This window comes from Lepidochelys kempii, chromosome 3, assembly GCF_965140265.1.
Source record: "Lepidochelys kempii isolate rLepKem1 chromosome 3, rLepKem1.hap2, whole genome shotgun sequence".
Taxonomy (NCBI): Eukaryota; Metazoa; Chordata; order Testudines; family Cheloniidae; genus Lepidochelys; species Lepidochelys kempii.
The window spans coordinates 207163572-207189555 of NC_133258.1; the positions used below are offsets into that span (position 1 = coordinate 207163572).

At 43.8% G+C, this 25984-nt stretch overlaps 1 protein-coding gene across 3 annotated transcripts in view; it reads left to right on the plus strand.

The window, feature by feature from the left end:
* The first annotated feature begins 7390 nt into the window (after nt 1-7390).
* Nucleotides 7391-25984, plus strand: part of SOS1 (SOS Ras/Rac guanine nucleotide exchange factor 1) — a 93242-nt gene continuing 74648 nt past the window's right edge. Inside the window, exons 1-2 of one of the 3 annotated variants that reach the window (XM_073339811.1) lie at nt 7392-7938; nt 22733-22828. Coding sequence is in view for 2 of the 3 variants with exons in the window: in XM_073339808.1 (XP_073195909.1) it covers nt 7852-7938 (87 nt within the window). In the remaining variant the exon portion in view is untranslated. Of the gene's footprint in view, nt 7939-22732; nt 22829-25984 lie in introns of all 3 variants that reach the window. The other 2 variants (XM_073339808.1, XM_073339809.1) reach the window with 2 other exon arrangements.

Below are 25984 nucleotides of genomic sequence, written 5' to 3' on the forward strand. Positions count from 1 at the left end.
TGCTAACTGTTGCAGTGAGGGTGAGCCCTTCACATACAGAACATTTCATGCTAACAGGGTTTGGAGAGAGAGAGAGAACATCTCACTTTCAAATGAAGCAGGTTCAGACATGTATCTGTTAGATTAGGGACTTGCCCGTATTAGTGGATGCCTTTTTGTTGCCACAAAAATAGCAGATAATTAATTTGAGGTTCAAGGGATTTTGGCCTATTTATTACAAGCAGCCAAGCACAAAGTTGTTTTAATGTATTAAGCACAAGAGAAAATTACTTAAAATATCCGAAAAACAAAAATTAACATTCTAGAAAAATCCTCTTCTCTACGTTGGGGCCTGTGGTTACAACTGCATTCCTGCTCCTTGTCCTCCAGATGTGGAGGCCCTGTGTAAAACCCCTGTCTAGCTTCAGTGTAGTGCAGCACATAGAGGTGTTTAGAGATCTCACTGCTTCTCTATCCTCCAGTGTCTCACATCTGCTTGAAGAAGCCAGGGGTTCCTCTAGACCTCTCCTTCCTCTGGCAGGAGCTTTTATTCCAATGGGTTTTGATTTTTCTCCCCCTGTCTGGGAGAGGATTGAGAACAAGAGGATCCCTACCTGTACCAAACACAGTCTAGAACTCCATCATTTAGACTATTTGTGCTTGTTTTCAATAGCATCTTTATCAAGAAGTTTATAAAGCAAAATAATTATCGGGGAGTGGGGGGGGGTTCATTAAAACTGCATTAGTTGGGGAACAGTTCACTTACCCAGGAAGGGGCTAGTCAATAATTTCATAGTGGAAGACCATTATTAACTAGTTTGGGAGTATATTATTGGAGTGCTTCATTAGGAGCAGCCAATGAGTGGTTGGGAGATGCGTTCGTTAACTTGCTGATTTGGTTCTGTCAATGGTTGATGGCACTTTGCCCCAGGTGAAAGGAGTATGTGACTGTTGGTGGTTGCTGGTGAAGGGTGACAGCTGCTGACAGTTGGTGGCAGGCGGTAGCAGCTGGTGAACGTTCTGCAATTTGGCAGGCAGTGAGAGATCAGTCAGTTTAGTAACAGAGGGCGTGTGGAGGGAGTTGATGGCAACTGAAAGTTCATGGCAACTGCTGTCAGTGGTGGCAGTTGGCCCAAATCCATGACTCTTTTGTGGTGGTGGTGGCGGCAAAGGATGGCAGGGAGTAGGAGTTTCAAGCTGTTGATGTCCATTCCAGTCAGTTGGTGATGACCATGATTGATTATACTTGGTGGACGTGAAATAGAGTTTAAGGCGCGAAGGGACCATCAGATCTAGTCCAACGTCCTGTATGGCACAGGTCTCTATAGCTCAGCACCTGCACGCTAAACCTAATAACTGTAATTAGACCAGGCTATTACACATTAGACTATTGGGTACCACAAGCAGAGAATAGGAAGGACCGAGATGCCACCAGTGGCTGAGGCCCCTGCAATGGCAGGGAGACGATTGAAGAGATTTACCTAGATAATCCTGACAAGTGACCTGCCTGAAAACCCCCCGGAAGTCCCTGCCAATCTGACCCAACCTCACACATGGCAAAGCACCAGCCAGCCAAGCACCTAATAAAGAGATTGCTTGGTTCCACCTCAGAGCTCTGGCCCTGCCCATCCAATGTCCCATCTCCAGCTGTGGCCATGCCTGAAGCTTCAGAAGGAGGTTTAAAAAATCCTCTCAGAATACACTGGGGACTGGGAGAAATCCCTTCCTGACCCCTGTAGGTCATCAGCTGAAGCTCCGAGTCATAAGTTTTTAAGAACATAAACCAGAAGTGAGCCCAGGGGTTTTGAGCCCTACCCTCACAAACAACCTCCTCATACAATTGCACTCCCAAATTTGTCCAGCTCTTAAAACCAATTGTCTGTTGCCACAACTCTTATTGGGAGGCTGTTCCAGAACCTCACCTCTCTGATGGTTAGAAACCTTTCAATTTCCAGCTTGAATTTGTTCCTGGCCAGTTTATATCACTTTGTTCTTGTGCCAACATTGTCCTTTAGTTTAAATTGTTCTGTGTTGGAGCTGGAGGTTATTCATAGGACTTGGCTGTTTCTTACCATTGGTAGCACTTGGTGGTGGTATCAAAAGAAAATATTTGATGATAATTCCTGACAGATTACACAGAGGATGACAAGCAGGGTCAATCCTTGAGCAAAGAGTTCCCAGTCAGTGAAGAAAGCAACCCCAAAAACTGCCTTTTGTAGCCTCCATAATATGGTGGTTTATCCCCAATTCTTCATATCTCAGAATAATGAGAGCCCCTATTCCCTTGTATCAAGACAGAAGGGGGAAATATAAACTGCCCCAAACTCTTTTTAATTTGGGTTTAAAAACAAAACCAAAAAAAGTTGGTTTGCAATTCCTGATGTTTAATGGCAAGTGGTGACGTTCAAAACAAAATTGAAAAAACAAATTAAAAATTGAAGTTGTGATGATTTAGGGTTCAAAATATATCCTATTTTAATTTTTTTAAAACTGTAAGAAACGAAGACATCTAAATTTTCCATTAATTAAAAATTGGGTTTTTGGTACATGCAAACATTCAAGTTTTGTTAAAAAAATTTCGAATAAATCTATAAAATTTTCTCTTCAAAATGCTGCAAAAAAATCACAAAAAGTGAAATTGTTTTTAAAAGTCAAGTTTTTCATAATATATTTTGTTTAAAAACATTTTTAATAACTTTTTGCTTAAACTGTTGACTGGCTCTATTATTGACAATAGTTAATGCTGGGTATGCGGTGAAGAGAACTGGTAATGATTGGTGACAGGCACGTTTCCTGGCAATGGTGTAGGCGGATGACGTTTGATAGCAGGTAGAGACAGAGGAAGGCATATTGTGATACTGGTGGCAATTGGTGTGTAACAGGCTGTGCTCGCCCTTTAAGGCAGGCTCCAGATCCATCATTTCCCTGGTGCTGGCTTGCACCTAGAACAGAGGCATTCCCCTTTGCCTGAGGGATCACGAGGGGTGCTGCTGTTTCCACAGGAGAGAGGATTTAGGCAACTGCAATTTTGTTTGTACTTAGATTTATTTGGACTTTTGTTACCTAGGAATGGCGGTGGAGTTTTGGTTTAGCAGGAGGGTAAACTACCATACAAGCAAAGGAATGTGACATACAAGCAAAGGAATGTGATGCAATGTTGAGAGCATCCTGACAGGGTGACAGTTGGCAGCTCTTGATTTCAGTTGGTGATAGTTGGTCTCATTTGGAAACAACTGGTGCCAATGGCAATAGCTGGTGTCTTGTAGAGGTGAGGACTGGTGTCAACAGTATTGCCAATCCCACACACTCAAATCACAATTCAGGCCTAAAAAGCCCCATGAGATTAAAAAAAAAAAAAAAAAAGTGGGTTATTTTTATTTGGCTTCTGGTTTCTGAGCTATTGGGGACACTCATTCCATTTTTAAGTTATTCTCAGCAATCATGAGAGCTAGAAACTTTCAAATAAAGAAAGCTGACATTCATAATCACTTGAATCCAGCAGCTGGGGCTTTAAGAAAAATGTCAAATATTGCTAGCCTTACAATAAAAGTCATGAGATTTGGCAACTTTAACAATTTCTCAGTTGGTGACAATCCAGGCAGTTGGTGCTGTGTGGCAGTTCTTATCAACTGAAGACAGGTGATGGCAGGTGCTGATAGCTGATAATTCTTGTCTGTTGGCTGCAGGTTGTGACTGATCAGGAAATTTTCACCAGCTGCTTCCATTTGATGGGCTTCATTGAAAATTGTGGACATTTTGTGGCTGTTCATGAGTCTGTGACAGCTGGAGAGAATTAGTTACGTTTGATAGATGATGGACAAGTGGCGGCAGTTGGTTCCAAGTGGGGACGTCTGGTCAGAGGTTGCAATAGCTAGTGATTGTTGGCGGAAGAGTGTGGCGGTCAGTAATGATAGTTGGTGACAATGTGTCTCTCTTCGGAGCTGGTAACAATTCATGGCCACTTGTCATTTCATAACAACTGGTGAGATTTGGTGGCAATTTTTGTCGTGGAGACAGTTGGTGGCAGTAGAGGCAATGAGTGGTTCTTGTGACAGTTCCTGGCAGTTGGTCACGACACCTTATAGATGGGGCCATTTGGTTTCATTTAGTGTCTGATGCAGAAAGTGGGTGACAGTTGTTGGCATTGGTGACTATTTGTAAAGCTTGTAAAATAGGACAAATTTCTTTTCCCATTCTTTGTGAGTGAAAAATTTGAAAGTTGATGTGCAATGAACTTTGAAAATAGTAGTTGGGAGCTAATGTTAACAGTATTTTAAAAACATTACAAAACAATAAAACAATCAAAACTAATATTTTAAAAATACACTCTATATAACAGCAATGTGGTTACAGATATCAGGAGTGCCCAAGGTTTGGAAAGTCACCTAATTCACAACTAAAACACTTCCTTTTAAAAGGTTAAAGTTGAAATTGTGTTTTCAGAGTCCAGCCAGCATCCATAACCAATTATATTTTCTTTGCAAAAATAACATGCTCACTTCATTCAGCTTCACTCACTGGGTATGTCTACACTGCCCACTAAACCCAGACTCTGACTCATGTTTGAGCTCAATCCCCTCTTCTGTCCACATACAAATCAGTTTGAGTCAGGTCAGCAAGCGCTCAGAACCCAGGTCCTATGACCCTGTTGGGTGTGGGTCAGAGCCAGAGTCCTGCTGTGAGTTGGGTCTGAGCCCTGTCATTTTGGCAGTGCGGATGCAGCTCAAGCCACAAACCCAAGTCAGAAGGTCTGCATAGCACAGTATGAATGCGTTAGCACAGCTCGGAGACCTGGGTCCAGCAATTGTAAGCCAAGGTTTACAATGCAGTGTGGACGCTCAAGCATGGGCATGGAAACACCAAATCCACAAGCCCAGGTCTCACAGACCCAGGTTTACAGTGTAGTGTAGACATACCTTCCAAACCTTTGTCCCTAAAATTTGCAAAAATATATTAAAAGGACAAAATAACATTGAGACGAGATTATTGGAGCCTTTCAATATGAAATTTTGTAATCTTTCAGGTAATGTGTTTAAACCTTTGCCTAGAAATTAAATAAACTGCACCTTACTGCGAAGCAAGGTGGGACACAGATGTGTGCAGTTGTTTAAGTGAAATGGGCTGGAGCACTGCAGCAGTGTTTGAGAAGGTGCAGAGCGTTCCCTTGTTGATTGGGGTGAGGAAAGAACCAGCTGGAAGGTTCCAAGGGTGGTAGTTAAGATCAGTAATCTAAGCCCCCATTATACTACACTGAGGCATTTAGATCAGGGTGGATAAAAATCAATGACTTTTTTTAAAAAATGGCTTTTTAATTCGGATTTTTTCCATAAAATGCTTTTTGAGGAAAAAACCTGTCTAAAGAAAAGGAGTACTTGTGGCACCTTAGAGACTAACACATTTATTTGAGCATGAGCTTTCGTGAGCTACAGCTCACTTCATTTCACGAAAGTTTATGGTCAAATAAATTGGTTAGTCTCTAAGGTGCCACAAGTCCTCCTTTTCTTTTTGCAAATACAGACTAACATGGCTGCTACTCTGAAACCTGTCTAAAGATAGTTTTAATTAAGATACATTTTGGCTCAAGATATCTCATCATGGAATAGGGATTATAAATTTTAATTCTGTAGTACGAGACAATATATTTATGTAATAGTTCATGGATTAGGGTTCCAGGGGTTTCTGTATAGATTAATCTTTCTAGCTACCCAATGGGACTCAGTGCTAAGTCTAGAAGATACCATGAGAGATGCTTAGTTTTGCAGTTCTCAAACTGTGGATTTGTATTTCCAGAGAGAACATGCTTGTAAACAGAAAAAATGTTTTTAAATAAATAATATATAGAGGTGAGAAATAACAGACCTCAACCCCCTTGTCCCTCTGCAAATTTGTGTACACAGAGTCAATCCCTTACCTCTGTCTCAAAGTGCAGTTTCGAAAAGTTCAATGAATAGAAGGTCTGGATAAGGAAAAGAAATCTGGAGATAAATGTGAGAAGGGAGGGACACGCAATAGAAACAAAAGTGAAACTCTTTGAGCAGCATATTCCAGAAGTCTTGAGGTCTTTTTGAGTGTAGCCTTCATTGATTTGAGATCTACCATACCATTCACTAAAAGGGAAAACCTATAATGGCAGCAGGCCATAAGAGACCCAGTTTGGGTCTCCTCTATCTCTGAGTTGTGAAGAATATCTATTAAGGTTACAATAGCCAACAAGAATGCACTTTTATGTAGAAATTCATGATTAAATAGAGTCTTCCTGACTAGTGATTTAAATCAAATCCACCCTGATTTAGATACAATATTTATCCTCACAATTATGCTGGTGAGGTAGGCCAGTGCTATTACTCAATTTTACAGCTATGTAGCTTTTAAATATAATTAGGCAGTATCATAAACATGGTTAATACTAAGGGCCACCAATAATGGGGCCGCATTGTGCTAGGTGCTGTAGAAACAGAGTACCAGATAGTCCTGGCCCCAAAGACCTTACAACCTAGACAGAACCAGACCAGTGGGATGGCAGCAAGCGGCCTCTTTGTGCCACTGTTGGGAGGGGATCAGCTAAATGGAAAGAAAAGGTGAGGTGGGGAGAAGAGGGTAAGCTGTGGTGGAGAGACTGAGGGCAGGGGCGTTGGCCCAAGACGGTTCAGTCAAAACTGTAGGAAGTTCTCTCCCTGTCTCGGTTTTGGCTGCTTCTGCTCCTGGTGGAGCTGGAGTTGCTGTCTGGCACCTCTCTGCAATTTCCCCCCCAAGGCCATGTGGGGTTAGGGGGTGCCCCCCTTGAGTTCTAGCACCCCCGGACGGGGTGGGGGGTGTCTCTCCTCAGCTTTGATTTCACAAAGGAGGTCAGTTCCAATTACCCTGTTCTATGGGGAAACTGAGGCACGGAGCAGGGCTGCGACTGGCCTGAGGACTCGGGGGGGGGAGTCTGCGGTGGATTCAGGACCTGACCCCATGTCTCCCCAACCACTGGGCCATCCTTCCCCAGGGCAGTCACACCCCAGCTCCGCTCCTGGGAGTGAGAAACGGGGGGGGGGCTTGGCAGCTGCCCCAAGCAGGGCGCCCAGGGAGGTGGTGGCTGGGGGGTGCTGGTCACAAGGCCAGTGCTTAGAGCAGGGGACAGGCCCCCCCGGGCGCCTGGGTTCTCCTCCCGCCTCTTCCCCCCAGCAGGGTCAGGGGGTTGTCGTGGGCGGGGCTGGGACGAGGGAGGTGCTGCACCCTAAGGTGCTCGGGGCCCCTCCTGACCTGCAGGGGGCGCTGTCTGAGGAACCGCTCCACCGCCGGCCCAGCGAGGCACTCGGCACTCCGCTGAGCTACCTGACGGCTCCGCCTGACCCACGCTTCCGCCCTGGCGCAGGGCGAGTGGGCGGAGCATACGCCTCGCGCCTGCGCTTGTCGGCCGACCCTCACCGCGCACGCGCCCTCGGGAGTAACCGTCAGGGCGAGGGAAAAAGCCCCGAGAATTCCAGCCGCGCTCGAGCTCCCGGCGCAGACCCCGCCCCCGGGGCATGTGAGGCGGCGCGTGACCCTCCGCCCTGCAGCGCGAGCGGGCCGGGCCGTCCGCGCGCTTCCGTGGGGCCGGGCCGGGCATGCCCGTGCGGCCGGCGGGGCAGGGTGGCCGCTCGCCTCCCCGCGCCGCCCCGCCGAGCGCTCTCCGGCCTCGGGGCCCTGCCCGGGGCGGGCGCTGAGGAGAGACCCGCAGGGGGTGGGGTGCTGGGATGCCGCCGCCCCCCGGCGCTGAGTCCTGCCGCTGGCGGGTGCTGCCGCTGCCCTCCTCCGGCTGCCCGCGGCCGCCGCGCCGGGCCGCCCACTGATCGCGCCCGCCCCGGGCCGGGCCGGGCCGGGCCCCGCGAGGAGCCCGCCAGCGGCAGGATGCAGGCGCCGCCGCTGCTCTACGAGTTCTTCAGCGAGGAGAACGCGCCCAAGTGGCGGGGGCTGCTGGTGCCGGCCCTCAAAAAGGTGAGGCCGGGGGGCGGGGGGCGGCCACGGGTGCCCCGCCCGGGGGACGCCGCGTGGCTGACAGGGGTCGGCGAGCCCCGGCCTCGGGTGGCCGGCGCCTCGCCCCGCTCCCGCCGCGTGGGGAAGGGGCTGTTGCCCTAGGGGGTAGGCGCTGCTGCGAGGGTCCAGGGCTGGGGCGCTCAGCCTTTCCAGACGGCGGGACCCCCTGTCAGGAGCCTGCTCTGCCCTGAGTACCCCCACTTTCACCTCGCTTCGAAACGCTTTGCTTACGGGAGATACAAGCGTGCCGCGGCCCCACCATTCCTGAGAAGGGCTATGTTTGTTTGTTTGTTTGTTTCCTTTTTTACCATAGAACTATAAAATCAATCAGCTGGCGTACAGATCTTGCACTTGCATTTCAATGAGTAGGGCAGTATAAACAAGTCAGTGGCGGGTTTGAAACTTTACTTTGTGCTGACTTCGCTCGTGCTTTTTCGGTAGCCTGCTGTAAAACTAGGCAAATATTTAGATGAGTTGATGTAACCCCTGGAAGGCCCCTGTGTACCCTAAGGGGTACGTGTACCCCGGATGAGAACCACTGGTCTAGTTGCTGTTTGAAAGAAACAAGCCTGTGTAAAGGATTCTCTAGGCTTTGTCCCTAGAGTCAGAGCAAGAGCATAGGAAATATATCACATTGGAGCCTATCAAAGTGGAGAGCATTTTACTAACTTCTGGTCAGTATGTTGGTGCCTCTCTCCTGTTGAACTGGTGGTATGACAGCCTAATTTATAGCCAGAGAGTGTGAGCAATTTGGGGCATGTCTATGACCGTAGCCGTGGTGACTATCCTTTTTTTTCCCCCCAACAGTTTAACTTCATTTATCTGCATTAACGACTGACTGACCCATCACATGATATCAAATATTGCAAACACAATTTAAAAATTAACCATCTGACATCCCTAGTTTTATTTTATTTATGATACTTCATACTGTAGTGAATGTATTGCAATAAATTTTATGACCTCAGTAATGTGAGATCTCACTGTGCCACACTATGCTATTAAACCTTTGCTGAGGCCTGGGGGAGATTGTGGCAGATTTTTCTTTGGTTGCTACGTTTGCAGATGATAAAGTGAATTTGGTAAAGTTTTCTTGTGTTATTGTGGATCATTGTTTTTATGACGTTTATCCTTTCTCAAAAAGAACGGGAGGACTTGTGGCACCTTAGAAACTCTCAAATTTATTAGAGCATAAGCTTCCGTGGGCTACAGCCCACTTCATCGGATGCCTAGAATGGAATATATAGTACACACACACACACTCTCTCTCTCTCTGTGGAAGTTGCCATACAAACTGAAAGCGGCTAATTAATTAAGATGAGCTTTTATCAGTAGGAGAAAAAAAATTTTGTAGTGGTCTTCAAGATGGCCCATTTAGACAGTTGACAAGAAGGTGTGAGGATACTCAACATAGGGAAATAGATTCAATATGTGTAATGACCCAGCCAGCAGTGCCCCTCTGCCATGTACTTTGGCCAAACCGGGCAGTCTCTACGCAAAAGAATAAATGGACGCAAATCTGACATCAGGAACCCTAACGTTCAAAAACCGGTAAGAGAACACTTAAACCTCTCTGGCCACACAGTAAAAGATTTAAGGTGGCAGTTTTGCAACAGAAAAGCTTCAAAAACAGACTCCAGCGAGAAACTGCTGAGCTTGAATTAAAATGCAAACTAGATACCATTAACTTGGGTTTGAATAGAGACTGGGAGTGGCTGGGTCATTATACATATTGAATCTATTTCCCTGTGTTAAGTACCCTCACACCTTCTTGTCAGCTGTCTAAATGGGCCATTTTAATTATCACTACAAAAGTTTTTTTTCTCCTGCTGATAATAGCTCATCTTAATTAATTAGCCTCTTACAGTTTGTATGGCAACTTCCACCTTCTGTGTGTGTGTGTATATATATGTATTACTATATGTTCCATTCTGTGCATCCGATGAAGTGGGCTGTGGCCCACGAAAGCTTATGCTCTAATAAATTTGCTAGCCTCTATGGTGCCACAAGTACTCCTGTTCTTTTTGAGGACACAGACTAACACAGCTGCTACTCTGAAACCTATCCTTTCTCAGTCTCACTTGGTCTTACAATACCAAAGAAATCAGGCCCATAATTTGCTAGTGAAGCCTTATCCTTGGACATATTCCACTTGCGTTCCAGTTTGGCTCAGAAATTCATTGTTTTTGTTTATAACTTTTTATGGGACTCTTTCTTCTCCCGGTTCATTAGTTCCAGAAGTGATCTTTTCAGCCTAGTCAAGGTAGCTAGTTTTTAATCTCCTTTTTTAATGATGTATAATGGTTTACTTGGACAAGTATATGTGCAGTTTAAAACATATGTGTAACTGCTGTTTAAAAAAATACCAGTTTTAAGGAACTTGCTCAAATTTTTAATTATAATGAAATATTTGTTTATTTTGTTCATATGAAACAGTATGGTTGAAATTGAAATAACATTCAACTCTTTATGAAAGGGAAAAAATATAGTATTTACTTAGGTTAAACTTAGATTTTTACTTGTAAGTTCTACAAGAGTTTTATGTGCGGGGTGGGGGTGACTTGATAGTGAAAATATTTTGCTTAATTAGAATTGCAATTTAGTGACTTCAGTTTTAGTATATTTTTGTAAAAATGCCTTTTGCTAAGGATTCTTCATTAGGAATAAGAAAAGGAGTACTTGTGGCACCTTAGACTAACCAATTTATTTGAGCATAAGCTTTCGTGAGCTACAGCTCACTTCATCGGATGCATACTGTGGAAAGTATAGAAGATCTTTTTATACACACAAAGCATGAAAAAATACCTCCCCCCACAATGAGGGAACAGTAAGTCTCACTCTCCTGAGTTCATTAGAATTTGTGTGTGTTGGAGAAATGGAATATGGGAAAAATGGTCAGGCTGTCTTTTGATCCACTTCTGAATTTTATCCATAGAAAGCAAGACAAAAGGGGTTCAAGAAACCATTGCTTGGAATGGATTGAGACTGCAAAATTTACTCAACACCTTATTTCACATGCAACAGACATTCTAGGCATTTTACAAGTTTATTGGTTTTAACAGTTAACTGGAACTTCTGAGTGAAACACTTGCTCTCAGTTCTAGCTAAACTGGTTCACTTCCCACTGTCGACTAGAAGTCGCAAGTGTTTCAGTTGTATCAATTCAGCCTGTCTTTCTGACTTCATCTCACAATGCATTTGCCTCATGTTCCAGAGTGAGCATGTTTTCCCAAGGTCGCTGGCACTCTGTGCTGTTCTACTTGTGGTAACAGAGTCTTATCTGTGTATTCTCCAAAGCATTTGCTGCTGCAATGCACATATGGTCAGTAAACTTCTGTGCTAGCTACACATATACATATGGCAGGAAGCAAAGATAAACATTTGAGCAGCAAGCTGAACTAAGGCTGCCTGGGATCTGGAGCAGCAAGGTGCAGGATGTCTCAGATGCTCACAAAATGGAGCACTAAGCACAGTGCCAGGCAATTCCAGGCAAGATCAAGGAGACTAGTTGGAGCTCCAGCAATAACAATTCTTGTGGGACCACTCAGGTCACTTGCTGCTTTTGTGAAATGTTTGGCTGGCTTGCTCACCAAGATAGAAACAATGAGCTGATCTCAATTATCAGTGTTTGCTGGAGAAACTCTCATGAGGGTGAACTTGCGAGGACCAGCAAGAAAGGAGTCCTGGAGTTTGAGGCCAACTGTCAGAAGTTGATGAAGGTAAACTGCCAGAGATGATGAGAAACCTGCCATACTAGGTAGTATTCCTTTTGGTTTCTATGTATTGCATTTGTTCTGGTTCACTGTGTATATCTGGGGAATGAGAGGGAGACTTACCCCCAATATTTCTAATTCTAAGTGTGTTCTGAAGCTTCCCCCCTCCCCCCCCCGCCACCCATTAATTTGCAATGATGTAACAAATCTTAACTGCTCCATTGTTTTTTGAGACCACTATCTGCTTCATATCTTCATTCTAGATACTGCCTACCATACTCTAGCATAGTAGGTTACGAGCTGCTACCATTATTTATGTTATAAAGGTAGAAATGGAAACTTCTGCACTTAACCAGCATCCATTTTAGTAAAATCCCATTGAGAATGGGCCAGAGATAAGCAGCTGAATACAACTGACTTACAGAACGTTTAAACATTAACGCTCCTGGAAAATCTAAACTTATATATATTGCTAAACTCTACAGGCACAAATGTGGTGTGGGAGAATCCCCCAGAATAAAGCCATGGGTCTATCAGAGCTGATAGACAAAACTGATGCTATGAAAATAAGTTCATCTTGGAACTCATCTTTATCAACGCATCAAATCGTTCAGCAATGCATCCGGTTGCATCCGATGAAGTGAGCTGTAGCTCACGAAAGCTTATGCTCAAATAAATTGGTTAGTCTCTAAGGTGCCACAAGTACTCCTTTTCTTTCTGCGAATACAGACTAACACGGCTGTTACTCTGAAATCAGCAATGCAATTGTTCAGCTTTGCAACTAGTATGCATCTGGTAAAAGTTTCACACTATAATGGCCGGAGGGCTAAACCTATAGACAGAAGCCAGTATGTAGGATTGGTGGTGGTGGTAGCTGGGGAGATCTGGAGACAATGTCTAGTGCGCTGAATCCTAGCAGTTCATGAACCTTCCCGTGTCCCTGGGCATATCTACAGTGTTTTGGAGCCCGTGGGAGGGAGCCTTCCAGCCCATGTTGACAGACTCCAGCTCGAGGGCAGTGGCTCTAGTGCTCTAAAAAAAGCACTGTCTACATAGCTATGAAGTTGCAGTGTGGGCTGGAGTTTGGGCTCTGAAGCTATGCTGCAACTTCAGTTCTGTCTACACATCTATTTTTAGAGCCCCTCTAGCCTGAGTCTGTTGACCTGAGCTGAGAGGCTCATTCCCGTGGGCTCCAAAACACTATATAGACGTATCCTGTCTGTCAATAGGTGTTGTATACATCTGAAGCTTGCAGACACCAACTAATTGCTAGAAGGAAGAGAGCTTTCTCTTTCCTACTCCTTTCCCAGTCACCTCGCCAGATTTTAATATCCTTACCCATGTTGATGGGCGCATCCGCTATGGCAAATTGACATCTGGAAAAAGACTCAGAGAACACCCAAAATTGCATTTCAAGGATGTGTGCAAGTGAGACCTCAAAGAAATGGACATGGACTTGAACAAATGGGAAGATCACACTCAAGACTGCAGCCTTTGGAAACAAGAGCTTAACAAAGGTCTCCAGAGTTACAAGAGGAAGCAGTCCAGCTTAGCAGAGAAAAGATCTCGCAGAAGGCAGAGTCCAAAACATCACCTTTAAATGTGACATACGACAGAGATTCTCTTCAGCCATGTTCGCATCTGTCTTAAAACCAACTGAGTAAATTCTTTACTTCTCGGGTGCACACCTGTGGTCTCTCGAGACTGAAGGATGCCTACATATCCATGTTGGTTAGCACGTCTGACTTAAATGGGACTGTTTGAAGAGTAACATACTATATAATGTACAAGAAAGCATTCTTTTTCTGTGTCCAATTAAAATGTTTCATGCCTTGATATGATGGGGAAAGCAGCAACATCAAACACATGTAGTCTTTTGAGGATTGTTGTGCTAGTTAGAGTGACCATGGTTGATGGCGTCACACCAAACATCACATAGTGAAGTTCCCCAATCTGACTCAATCCTGTGAATCCACAAATCTCTGGGGCAATCCTGTGGGTGGTGCCAGGTAGGTTCAGGGCATGCACCCCTTTGTGCATTGATGGAGAGTTTGAGTATGATGTGCTGAGGTGTTTTTTTCACAATCCCGGTGACATAGCAGAAGAGCATGCAAATGTGGTTTTTGAATATAATGAGCAATTGGAGGAATGCCAGATCTTTGAGAGCTGGATGTTTTGCACAAAGTCAGAGCACTTTATTCTCAGGATTTGGAGCTGACAGCACATATGGAATGTATCTAGCTGCTCCAAGTCTGCCTGTAATAGAGTCCAGGTTTCTGACCTGTATAGCAATACAGATAGTACCCAGGTATAGGGGAAGGGCAAGGTGTGTATTCTTGGGTGGAATATTCCCAGCCAGTGAGGAAAGCAACATACAATAGTGGAATATTCATCATTATGATGTCTGTGAATTGCCTTTCCTTACCCTCTTGCTACATTTGGTTGGCATGTAACAAGGAATACTTATCCTTGCCAAGGACACTTGAAATAATAAGGAATAAAATAATTCCTTAAGATAAATATACTTCAAGAATTCCTCAAATCCTAGTTTTTAGGGTATTTTGTCAAACTCGGGTGAGATTTAGAAAAATATACCCTATATAGATTGTCAGTATATCCTATCTTTGCACTGAACAGCTGCATTCCAAACTTCCATGTCCACAGTTCAAATGATAATGTGACCTTAACTTGTTTCTTCCGATTCTCCACTAGAACAGATACAGAGTCCAATAAGACAGATGTAGACTGCAATGCACTGAATAAGGAAGATGTTGATGTGTACTCTGAGATGCTTCCTTGCCTGATCAGTGGTATTTTGAATGAGCAAAAGCAGAGGAACACAAAGCCCTCCAATAGCTCAAGGAAGATACTGACAAAGGACAAAATATTGCTAGCACTCCTCCAAGATAAGAAAGCAAGGAACAGGAGCCAACGTGGGGTTTGAGAAGCTAAGGCTGCAAGGGCAGCAAGATAAGAATACAGACAGAAGCTGAGTCTGAGGTTGAAGAGAGTACTTGTGGCACCTTAGAGACTAACCAATTTATTTGAGCATAAGTTTTCGTGAGCTACAGCTCACTTCATCGGATGCATCCGATGGAACGTAAGGTGCCACAAGTACTCCTTTTCTTTTTGCGAATACAGACTAACACGGCTGTTACTCTGAAACCTGAGGTTGAAGATAAACTGGAACATGAGATCTCTTAGGTGACTGGGGGATGATCGAAATCTGTTATTGCTGCTTCGAAACAGACACTAAGGATGTAGCTAGACATCATCAATCAGTCGCTTGTTTGAAATTATTTTACCTAAGTTGACGGAGCTGAGGGAAAAATATTTTTCGTTATTTACAATTTACTATAATGAAAGTAACCATACACAGAATGCTTCCGGAGGTACAGTAACTCCTCTATTGTCAGCTTCCTGTGTCTAGGTCTTTTAAACGGTAATGGGGGGAAAAAAAACTTCTTCAAAAGTGATTGTAAAACTATGCAAATTGGCTGGGGCACTCATGCTATGCCTGCCTATGAAACTATTTTAACACATCTTTTTAACTGACTTCATTTCAAATGGTTTCACTCCAATCCATTGCTTGACTTGTTGTTCACAGCAACACTGGATGTCATTAGTTTCCCATCTCTACTACATTACCTATATAGATAATTCCTTATATTAACTTCTGTGGCACAGTTGTTCTGGACTCCTGTCACCTCTGCAGATGGTGGAAGATAAAATTGAGTAGCTGCCCCCCCTCCTTCCAATTCTTGCTGTAAACCTCCCACTTGGTAACAACTTGTTACCAGATGTTGTGTAAAACCACCCCCTGGATTAACTAAATCTGCATCTCTGTTAGTCTTTCATAGCCACACAGAGTTGCTGAAGTTGGTGATTGGAAAAAATACAGATACTTGGTGTAATTTGAAGATAGCAAAACTTGGGCTGGATCACAAAGTATCGAGGAATAGATAACAATTCAGTGTATATGGGTTTGTGTATAGTGTCAAGGTTTGTTTGTTTGTTTTTTTACCAGGAGGGATAACTGTTCACTTCATTCAACTAGCTGTGCAATTCACCATGGCCTGTTTCACTACGTTGCTTTTAGACCTGCAGGTAATGAGCAAGTGAACGCTATCAGTAGTTCTATAGCCTTTGGGGGAAGTCTTGCTCACAAACAATCTCTTGTTATCTCAGGGAAATTTCTTATTAAAATTCTAATATAAATACAGTACAGAAAGTTCCTATTCTGTCATCTCCCCTGCCCATAACGTTTCCACAAATAAACCATCATACAAATTGCATTTGCAAAGTGTCGTCATTTTCCAGTTCTGCATCTTTAGCATTTTCAATCTTGAATGTATAGTCCAATCTTTCTATTTCAGGTAGGCTAACATCTACTTCTGTGGTTTGACACAGATCCAAAAGCCACTCCTTCCCGTCATTATTGAAAATAAATTGATATTCAGAAATGTGGATTCTTTACTTTGGCATCAGGAGATTTGTTCTGTATCCAAGTAAATGATGAAAGGAAGCCAAATTTCTAAATATTTTTCATTTGCTCCTTCAGCAGAGATGTCAATCTTTCCATTACAACTATTTCCACAATTTTATAATTCAGTGCTGTGGGGGACAGTGGAGGTGTGTTCTTCCAGAGCTCTGCTACAAGCATTCTGGCTGTGTGATGAGTCACTGCTGAGCCTGCTTAAGCCATCCCTGAGCCAGAGGTGAGTCATCAGAGGCAATTACCTGCAGGTCTTGTGATAGGTCCCACTCCATCCAATCAGGGTTCAGCCAATGCACAAGCGAGGACCCAGGTGATCCGTTAGGACCCTATATACCTGCCTTGGGAAGTAGTTTCTCTAGTCTGCTGAGTAGCATCCAGTCATTACCTGGTCAGGAGCACTCCCATTGCTTAGTAGTTCTGACAGACTGCCCCTGCGCTTCTGCTCCAGCTTCAGCCTGTTCTTGGTCCAGCTGGGCCTTGCTTCTGCTCCAGCCTCTGCCTGTTTCCATGTGAGCCAGTATCTTCTCCTGCCTCATCCATCTGCCCTGCAATTCTGACAGTTTGAGCAGACTTCCCTCTTTTTGCTTAGTCCGGCAGCCACGGTGGAAACCCCCAGAACATCCATTACTGAGAGGTTGAAGTTAGTTCAGTGCCTTCAAAGCCAAGTTGCGCAGCTGCAATTTAAGAATGCCTCTGTCCATTTACAGATCGTGGCAGCCTCAGCATTTCCAGTGAATCTAGCCGCAGTATCCATAAAACGAGCCCCAAAGGTCCTGCTGCCAGAGAGGTTTATCAGATTACTAAGGCTACGTCTACACTACAGACCTTATGGAGGCACAGCTGTATTGCTGTAGCTGCACCGCTGTAAGGTCTCCCGTGTAGCTGCTGTGTGCCAACAGGAGAAGGCTCTCCTGTCAGCATAATTAAACAACCCCCAATGAGTGGAGGTAGGTATGTCAGTGGGAGAGTGTCTCCAGCCAATATAGTGCTGTTTACACCAGCGCTTTTATCAGTGAAACTTATGTCGGTTACGAGTGTGTTTTTTCACACCCGTGACCAACAAAAGTTTTACTGACAAAAGTGCTAGTGTAGATATAGCCTAACTGACGACACTTCACACTGGATATCACTTCTCCTAGAACAGGCAAGCCCGGTCCTTGGCCATTTTGACATGTTCATTTGTCCCTTTTCACGCAGATTAGATTACCTGAACCGTACTTGTATCGCTGAAGCCACCTGCAGTTTTTTTAAACAAGGCCATTGGTCTGGCTCAGCATATGTTGCCTGCTTTTAACATCTGGTCACTGATGTAGAGTGGAACAAAACAGCACAGCCCTGTCACTTCCACCAGGGACTAGACGATAACATAAATGATTAGTTGGGCTAGGTGGACTCCCACAAACGCTGTGCTGAGCTCAGACATTAAATTATATATATGGCTTGACAATTGACTGTCCAGTCCCAGTCTAGCCCAGTCCCATCCCCATCTCCCTCCACAGGCAGCCCCTGGCGCCAGAACCTGTGCAGATTGACGCAATGCAAAGACACCTCACTGAGTGGCAGATGGCGTACTGGCAATTCAGCAGCCTTTCCCTGTACTGTGGTGGGTGAGTCCACTTTGCCACTAAATGCTCCATCAAATCCAGGCCTGTGCAGATCCAGGAAACGACCATGTCCTACCTCAGCTGGATGCAATTACAGAATTCGATTCCTCAAACAGACCCCTCTTCTGCCAACATGCATTTTTAACAGTTGTGGACTGTTGCCATCCCCAGCTGCAAGTCTTTTTCTGTCTCTGCATCCCACCTCTTGCTCTGGGCGCTTTGGTTCCATTGTCCACTGCATCCCAATCCTGGTTATCTATTTCTACGGACTTTCTCACTGACTTCCTAGAGCCACCCGGCCATACTAATTATCATCAACCTTCTCACAAAGATGTCTCATTTCATATGTTGCTGGAAAATTCCTACTACAGAGGCGACAGATATGATTAAACATATCTTAAAGCTTCATGATTTACCATCTGACATTGTTTGACTAAGGGCTGCAGTTCATTTTTTTTTTTTTTTTTTTTTTTGCAGGAATTATTTAAGATCTTAGATGTTAATCTGTGAGTTTCCTCTACCTATCACCTTGAGACTGATGGACAGATGGAGCAAGTGAACCAAATTTTTAGCAGTATGTTAGTTGCTTTATATCAATCTGCCAAAGTCCTTTTTATGCCAACTACGGCTTCCACCCTTATTTTTACCTGTCCACTTGCCAGCTTCCCACATTCCTTTAGCCTCTAACCTGTGTAAGCACCTGCACCATGTCCATTAAGAAATGAAAACCCACCTAGAATCAGCCAAGAGGGATTACAAAAGATACACTGACCTCCTTTGGCAAGACACCCCTCACATCACAGTCGGTGGTAAGGTATGGCTCGATGCAATGCATGGACACAGCCTGGCCCTCAAGGAAACGTGACTACCGATATCTCAGACCATTTCAGATCATCCAGCTGATTAACCTGGTGGCCTTCAAACTTTTGCTACTGAATAGATCAAGATGCACCCCGTGTTCCATGTTTCTCTGCTGGAAAAGGTACATCAGCTTCTTTCCTGGATAGATATGGCCATCTCCCCCTCCGTTATGGTTCAGGGGTCAGAAGAATACCTGGTGAGGCAGATCTTGGACTTCAGTTCTCCAAGGGAAGCTCTTATATCTCATCAGTTGGGAAAGCTTGGTGCAAATCATCTACCAGGGTTCAGTAATACCAACTAGATCAAATTTATGTTAAGAAATGAGCAATTACAATTCCTTGTTCGTTACTCAGGCTCCTAACATTGCTGTCTGTGTGGGGTTTTGTTTAATCCCATCGGTCAGCTCAGCAGCATTGATGGGGCCGATTGAAGTCTTTCTACCACTTTCTATCTTGTATCAGCTTCATGCCGTTCGTCTTTAAACCTTCTGGTTTGATGTCATTCTTCACCATGTCTATCCAATGTCTTCTCTGCTTGCCTTCCAGTTGCCTTCATTTTTGTCTTCCCCGTGCTGATCTTCAGTCTGAATTTTCTGCTTTTCCGGTCTACCTTGTCCAGTATTCTCTGTAGATCCAACTTGGTCGGTGCCATAGAAATCAATACCATCTGTGACTCGAAAGTTATGCACTGTCCTCTCACATACCATGACTTGTCTTGTTTCAGTTGTCTGTGCTACAGCCATTTACCATTCATTTCTCTGTGCTACAGCTTCCAATACCTAGTTGAACAAATCTGGCAATAATATGTATCCTTGTCTCACTTCTATGGTCATCCTAAAACCATTCCCTCAGCTTCATGTCACTCTCACCACGCTCATAGACTTTCTGTAGATGTTTTCTGTCAGCTTGATCAATTTCCAAGGGATGCCATTACATTTTTAAAATTTGCCATAACCCTTTCTGCCAAATGCTATAAAGAGGCAGTTTGAAGTCTATAAAGTTGTTGTAACAGGTTTGGTTATGTTCTTTTCACAAATAGCTAACCTGTTGTACTTCCTCATGGTTTAAATTCCGCCTATCCCTCTGCAAGTACCTCTTTATTTTCCTCTTCAGTATCTTGGTGAATGCTTTCCCTGGCACACTCAATAAACCAATTTCTCTGTAGTTCTTGCACTTGCTCTTATCTCCTTTTTATGGGTAGATGCTGTTATCTCTCTTGTCTGTAAATCTTGTTGAGTAGCTTGTGCATTGCGTTTACCAGATGTTCCTCAACGGCTTTCAGCAGCTCTGTGGTTGTTGTTTATGAACATCTTTTTTTTTTTTTCCTTCAAAATAGCACTGGTGGATAGGTAATTTAAGTAACTTCTCTTCATGTCCTTTGCCTCCTTGATTATTCTTAGCAACTCGATTTTGTGCTCACAAATAAGTGCTCATATCTGTTATTAAAAGCTCTCCTGAGTACTCTGGCCAGCCTGCTCCTGAGGACGTTGGTTCAACTTCTACTGATCCGGAGGCCATCCAAACTATATGGGTCCCTCCCACCATAGAAAATGGACCGATGTTCCACAAAACATACCTGCAGCACTTACCTAACCAGCAGTTCACCTCCAGAATCTTCTGCCTTCTGTCTTCCTTCTCTCATGGGACAGGAAGGATCTCTGAGAAGATAGCATTGACATTCTTTTTAAGCATTCTTCAGAGTTCCCGGAAGTCATCTATTATCTGTAAAATATCCTGCAATGCAATATCATTAGTGCAGATATGAACCATCACCAATAGATCTTTATCTGTTGACTTCAGAAGCCTATCCAATCTTAGTAAGACCTCACACCTTGGCTTTGGGAAAATAGCACACCATCCTGTTGCCCACCTGTCCCTAGCAGAACGTTCTTTCAATTCTTCTAAGTACTGAATACTCAACGTATCAGTTCAGTCTTTATTTGAACTATTTTGTGACTAGCCTATAAATATTTAAAGTTGGCATGTCTAGGAATAAGCTTTTAGGTATGGTGAAGCCAAACAACCCTTGTTCTTTTGTCTGTTGCCATGTTTACTCTGTCTTACGTTTATCAATGTATTATGTATGTATACACAAGAGCTTATGCTCCAATACGTCTGTTAGCCTATAAGGTGTCACAGGACTCTTTGCCGCTTTAATGTATGTATTGTAATTTATGATTTAAAGTAATAAAAAGAGATGAAAGAATACTCATTTTGACAAGTTATCTGCCTAGTCAAGAATGTCCATTCGGCTTTCTCTTATCGGTGTAGAAATGGTCACTTATATGATATAATTCTGTAATTTGAAGCTTACTGATACTTCTAACAACAATCACATGCCTCTGCGCTACCTCACTGCTATATACATCAATAACATGACTGCCATAACCATAAATTTTTCCACCTCAAATGTATGCACCAAGTTGTACTCCCAGATTTGTAGCCAGACACCACAAAATACCTGTTCACTTTTCTACTGCATATAACACTCTTGTGAGTAGATTTATTCTAAAACAAAGTGTGAATTTTTTTTTCAGTAAGAGCTCAGCTCACCCCATCTGTATCTTGCATTAGAACTCTAGGGCTTGTCTGCCTTGAAGGCTATGATTAAAGAACTAGTAAAGTGGTAATTTCACAAGATGGGAGTGAAAGGTGAGCAACCGAGCAGGAAAGGGATTTGTAGTTTTAAAACTTCTAAAATGGATGTGAAACTTCAGTGACTAGTTTAGCACTCTCTGAAGCCTTTGTAAAAGATTTAAGCAGCTGTTTTAATAGTCTCCCTTATCTCATCCAGGTAAGCATTTCAGAACAAACAAGTTCTCGTCATTTCAGGGTGGAGTCAAATGTTCAGATAAATAGTGATCTTTGGTACTGGACTGTGATGTTTGGCTATATATATGAGCTCAGTAAACTGAACATTAACTTCATCTTCTGAGTTCATGTATTTATTAGTATGTGTGGGGGGGGGTCAGCTTTCTGATTCAGAAAATTGAGGAAGCAAGTAGGGGGTCATCCATTTTGGATCTGGTTTTGATCAACAGGGGTGAATTACTTGAGAATGTGAAGGTGATTGGGAATTTGGGAGGAAGTGATCATGATCTGGTAAAATTCAAGATCCCATGGAATGGAGGACATGAGAACAGCAAAAACAAGGATACTGGACTTCAGAAAGGCAGATTTCAACTCAGAGAAATTGTAAGCAAGGTCCCATGGAAAGACCAATTAGGAAGAAGAGGAGTCAAGGGGTCTGGCATTTCTTAAAAGATAGAATTCTAGAGTCCCAACATCAAGCTATTCTGATGCACAGGAAAGATGAGAAGAACCACAGGAGGCCAGTGTGGTTGCACCAGGAGCTTTTTAGCTCTCTAAAAAGCAAAAGAAGGGATACAAAATAGGAGGGGCATGTGACCAAGGAGGTCTACATGGGAATAGTGCGAGCATGTAGGGACACAATCAGAAAAGCTAAAGCAAGAAATGAGTTACAGCTGGCAAGAAATGTTTGAGACAACAGGATGGGGTTCTTCAAATGTCAGACAAAAAAAGAAAGATCAATGATGGTGTGAGTCCACTGCTCAATGGAGAAGGTCAATTGGCAACAGAAGATGATAGGAAGGCAGAGCTCCTGTATACCAACTTTTGCTTCAGTCGTCTCTCAAAAAATAGTGTGACCAGGCAACTAGTGAAGTTGCCATAGACAATAAAGGGGAAGGGATTCAGATTGGGATAAGTAAAGACTAATCTGAATGAATTCAAATTAGTGGGCCTGAATGCTATTCACCCAAGGGTACTGAAGGAATTTAGCTGAAGAAATCTGAGCCACTGGCAATAATATTTACAAACTCATGGATTACAGGAGAGGTCCCGGAAGACCGGAGAAGGGCTAACATAGTGCCCATCTTTAAAAAGCAGGGAAAGGAGGAGCTGGGGAATTATAGACCAGTCAGCCTGACTTTGATACCTGGGAAGCTACTAGAGCAAGGTATAAAACATTCAATTTGTCAATACCTGGAGGATGAAGGGGTAACCGCTAGCAGCCAAGAACAAATCATTCCAAACAAACTTGATTTCCTTCTTTGACAGGGTAACTGATTTGGTGGCGACGGGGAATTGCGGTGGACATAATATACCTGGACTTCAGCAAGGCTTTTGACACAGTCCCACATGACATTCTGATAAGTAAGCTGGAGAAATGCAGGCTTGACAGAACTACCATTAAGTGGATACACAGTTGGTTAAACAACCGTGAACGTACAAATGGCAATGCTGGGCCAGACCAAAGGTCCATCTAGCCCAGTGTCCGGTCTTCTGACAGTGGCCAATGCCAGGTGCCCCAGAGGGAATGAACAGAACCAGTAATTGTCAAGTGATCCATTCCCTGTCACCTATTCCCAGCTTCTGGCAAACAGGGGCTAGGGACACCTCCCCGCCCACCCTGGCTAATAGCCATTGATGAACCTATCCTCATGAACTTATCTAGTTCTTTTTTGAACCCTGTTATAGTTTTGGCCTTCACAACATCCTCTGGCAAGGAGTTCCTCAGGTTGACTGTGCATTGTATGAAAAAATACTTCCTTTTGTTTTAAACTGGCTGCCTGTTAATTTCATTTGATGACCCCTAGCTCTTGTGTTATGAGAAGGAGTAAGTAACACTTCCTTATTTGTTTTCTCCACCCCAGTCATGATTTTATAGACCTCTATGAAATCGCCTTTTAGTAGTCTCTTTTCCAAGCTGAAAAGTCCCAGTCTTATTAATCTCTCCTCATATGGCAGCCATTCCATCCCCCTAATCATTTTTGTTTCCCTTTTCTGAACCCATTCCAATTTTTTTTTTTTGAGATGGGGCGACTGTCTGCACGCAATATTCAAGATGTGGGTGTACCACATGGACTTATATAGAGGCAATATGATATTTTCTGTCTATCTATCCCTTTCTTAATGATGTCCAATATTCTGTTAGCTTTTTTGACTGTCGTTGCACATTGAGTGAGTGTTTTCAGAGAGTGGTAACAGCTAATTTAGACCCCATCATTCTATATGTATAGTTGGGTTTATGTTTTCCAGTGCGCATTACTTTGCATTTATCAACATTGAATTTCATCTGCCATTTTCTTGACCAGTCACCCAGTTTTGTGACTGGGCAAGAAAGGGGCAGATGAAATTCCATGTTGATAGAGTAACTATTAATGGAATAATGTCAGATTGGAGGGAGGTCTCTAATAGAGTGCCATAGGGATCTGTTCTGGATCCGGTGTTTGTCTTCATTAATGACCTGGATGTAGGTATAGAGAGCACGCTGGTCAAGTTATCAGCAGATGACAAAAAGCTGGGGGTAGGGGTTGCCAATGCTTTGGAGGATAGAGCTAAAATTCAGAAGGATCTTGATAAATTGGAGAACTGGGCTATAGATAACTAAATGAAATTCAGCAAGACAAATGTAAAGTACTACACCTAAGAAAAACCAAATGCACAAATACAGAATGGGGGGAAACTGGCTTGGCAGCAGCAATGATGAAAAGGATATGGGAATTGTAGATCACAACCTCAACATGAGTCAGCAGTGCAATGCTGTTGCAAAAAAAGCAAATGCAATTTTAGGTTGCATTAACAGAAGCATAGCATGCAAGTCACTAAAGGTGATAGTATCACTCTCCTCAGTGCTGGTTAGGCCTCAGCTGGAGTACTGTGTCCAATTTTGGTCACTAATGACAGAAAGAATGTAGAGAAACTGGAACAGATCCAGACTCAAGCGACACAGATGATCAAAGGGATGGAATGCAAGCCATATGAGCAAAGGCTGAAGGAACTGGGTATGTTTAGTTTGGAGAAGAGGAGATTAAGGTGGGATTTGATGGTGGTCTTCAGATACTTGAAAGGCTGCCATAAAAAAGATGGAGAAAAGTTGTTCTCTTTTGCCACTGAGGGCAGGACAAAAGACAATGGGTTCAAACTACAGTTTAGCAGATTTAGATTAAATTTCAGGAAAAACTTCTGAACTGTAAGAACAGTAGGACGATGGAGCAGACTGTCTTGGGAGGTTGTGGAAGCTTCTTCACTGGAGGTTTTCAAAAGGAGGGTGCATAGCCATCTGTCTTGGATGGTTTACACAACAAATCCTGCATCTTGCCAAGGGGTTAAACTAGAAAACTTTTGTGGTCCCTTTTAACCCTGTGATTCTGTGATTGCATGGGTTCGTCACCTGGGCCTGCAAATGGGGCCTGTGGGGGAGTCATGAGCACCCCTTTTATTGTAACACGGGGTCACGTGGAAAGGTTGGGAATCATTTACTTGTTTTATTAACCTGTTTTTATAGAATCAAAGAATAATAGGACTGGAAGGGAACCTGAGAGGTCATCTAGTCCGGTCCCCTACATTCATGGCAGTACTAAGTATTATCTAGACCAGTGGTTCTCAAACTTCTTTTTTCACGGACCACTTGAAAATTGTTGAGGTCTTGGCAGACCACTTATTGATCTTTCTAAATGTTTGTACCGTTAGTTAACTATTGTAAAGCGCTTTGGATAAAAGCACTATATAAAAAAAACTTTTTGTTTGTTTGTTTTTTGTTCTACAAATAAAAACACACGACTCATTTTAATATACGTACAGATACTCCCTGGGTTACGCAAGACCCAACTTACGCAAATTCTCATTTACGGGAAAAGCTCTGTAAACCAGAAATAGGATTTGCGAGTCACGGAAATTTTTGTGTAACGTACGGGTATACGTTTCCAATTTACGCAAAATCCAAGTTACACAAGGCTTTCCGGGACAGAATGATTGCATAAGTCGGGGAGCGTCTGTAGTCTTGCCTTTCTAATGTGATGGATGTGTCCTCTCTCCCCAGCTATGGCAGCCCCCAAGCTGGAGCTGGGAAGGAGGGAGGTTTCTCCCACACCACAACAGCCACAGAGCTGAGGCTGGGAAGGAGGGCTGTCTCTCCCCGGCAGCCACAGCCCTGGAGCTGGGGAAAGTCGCCTTTTTCTCTGACCGCCTCAGCCCTACACATCCCAAATTCCCCCCACCCCCTTTTCTTACCCCATTGTCCCCTCACCCCAAGGCCAACACTTCACCTTACGTGTGTGTCTTCTCCAGGGTCCAGGCACCTAATTAGTGGAGCCACGACTGTGCGGCTCCACTAGTTAGGTGGGTGGCCCTTCATTCTCTCGTGTGAGGCTGCCCAGGCGCGAACCTTAGAGGGAACTATCCGCGGACCATCTGAATGTCTGCAGACCACAGTTTGAGAACCTCTGATCTAGACCATCCCTGACAGGTGTTTGTCCAACCTATTCTTAAAAATCTCCAATGATGGAGTTTTCACAACCTCCCTGCGCA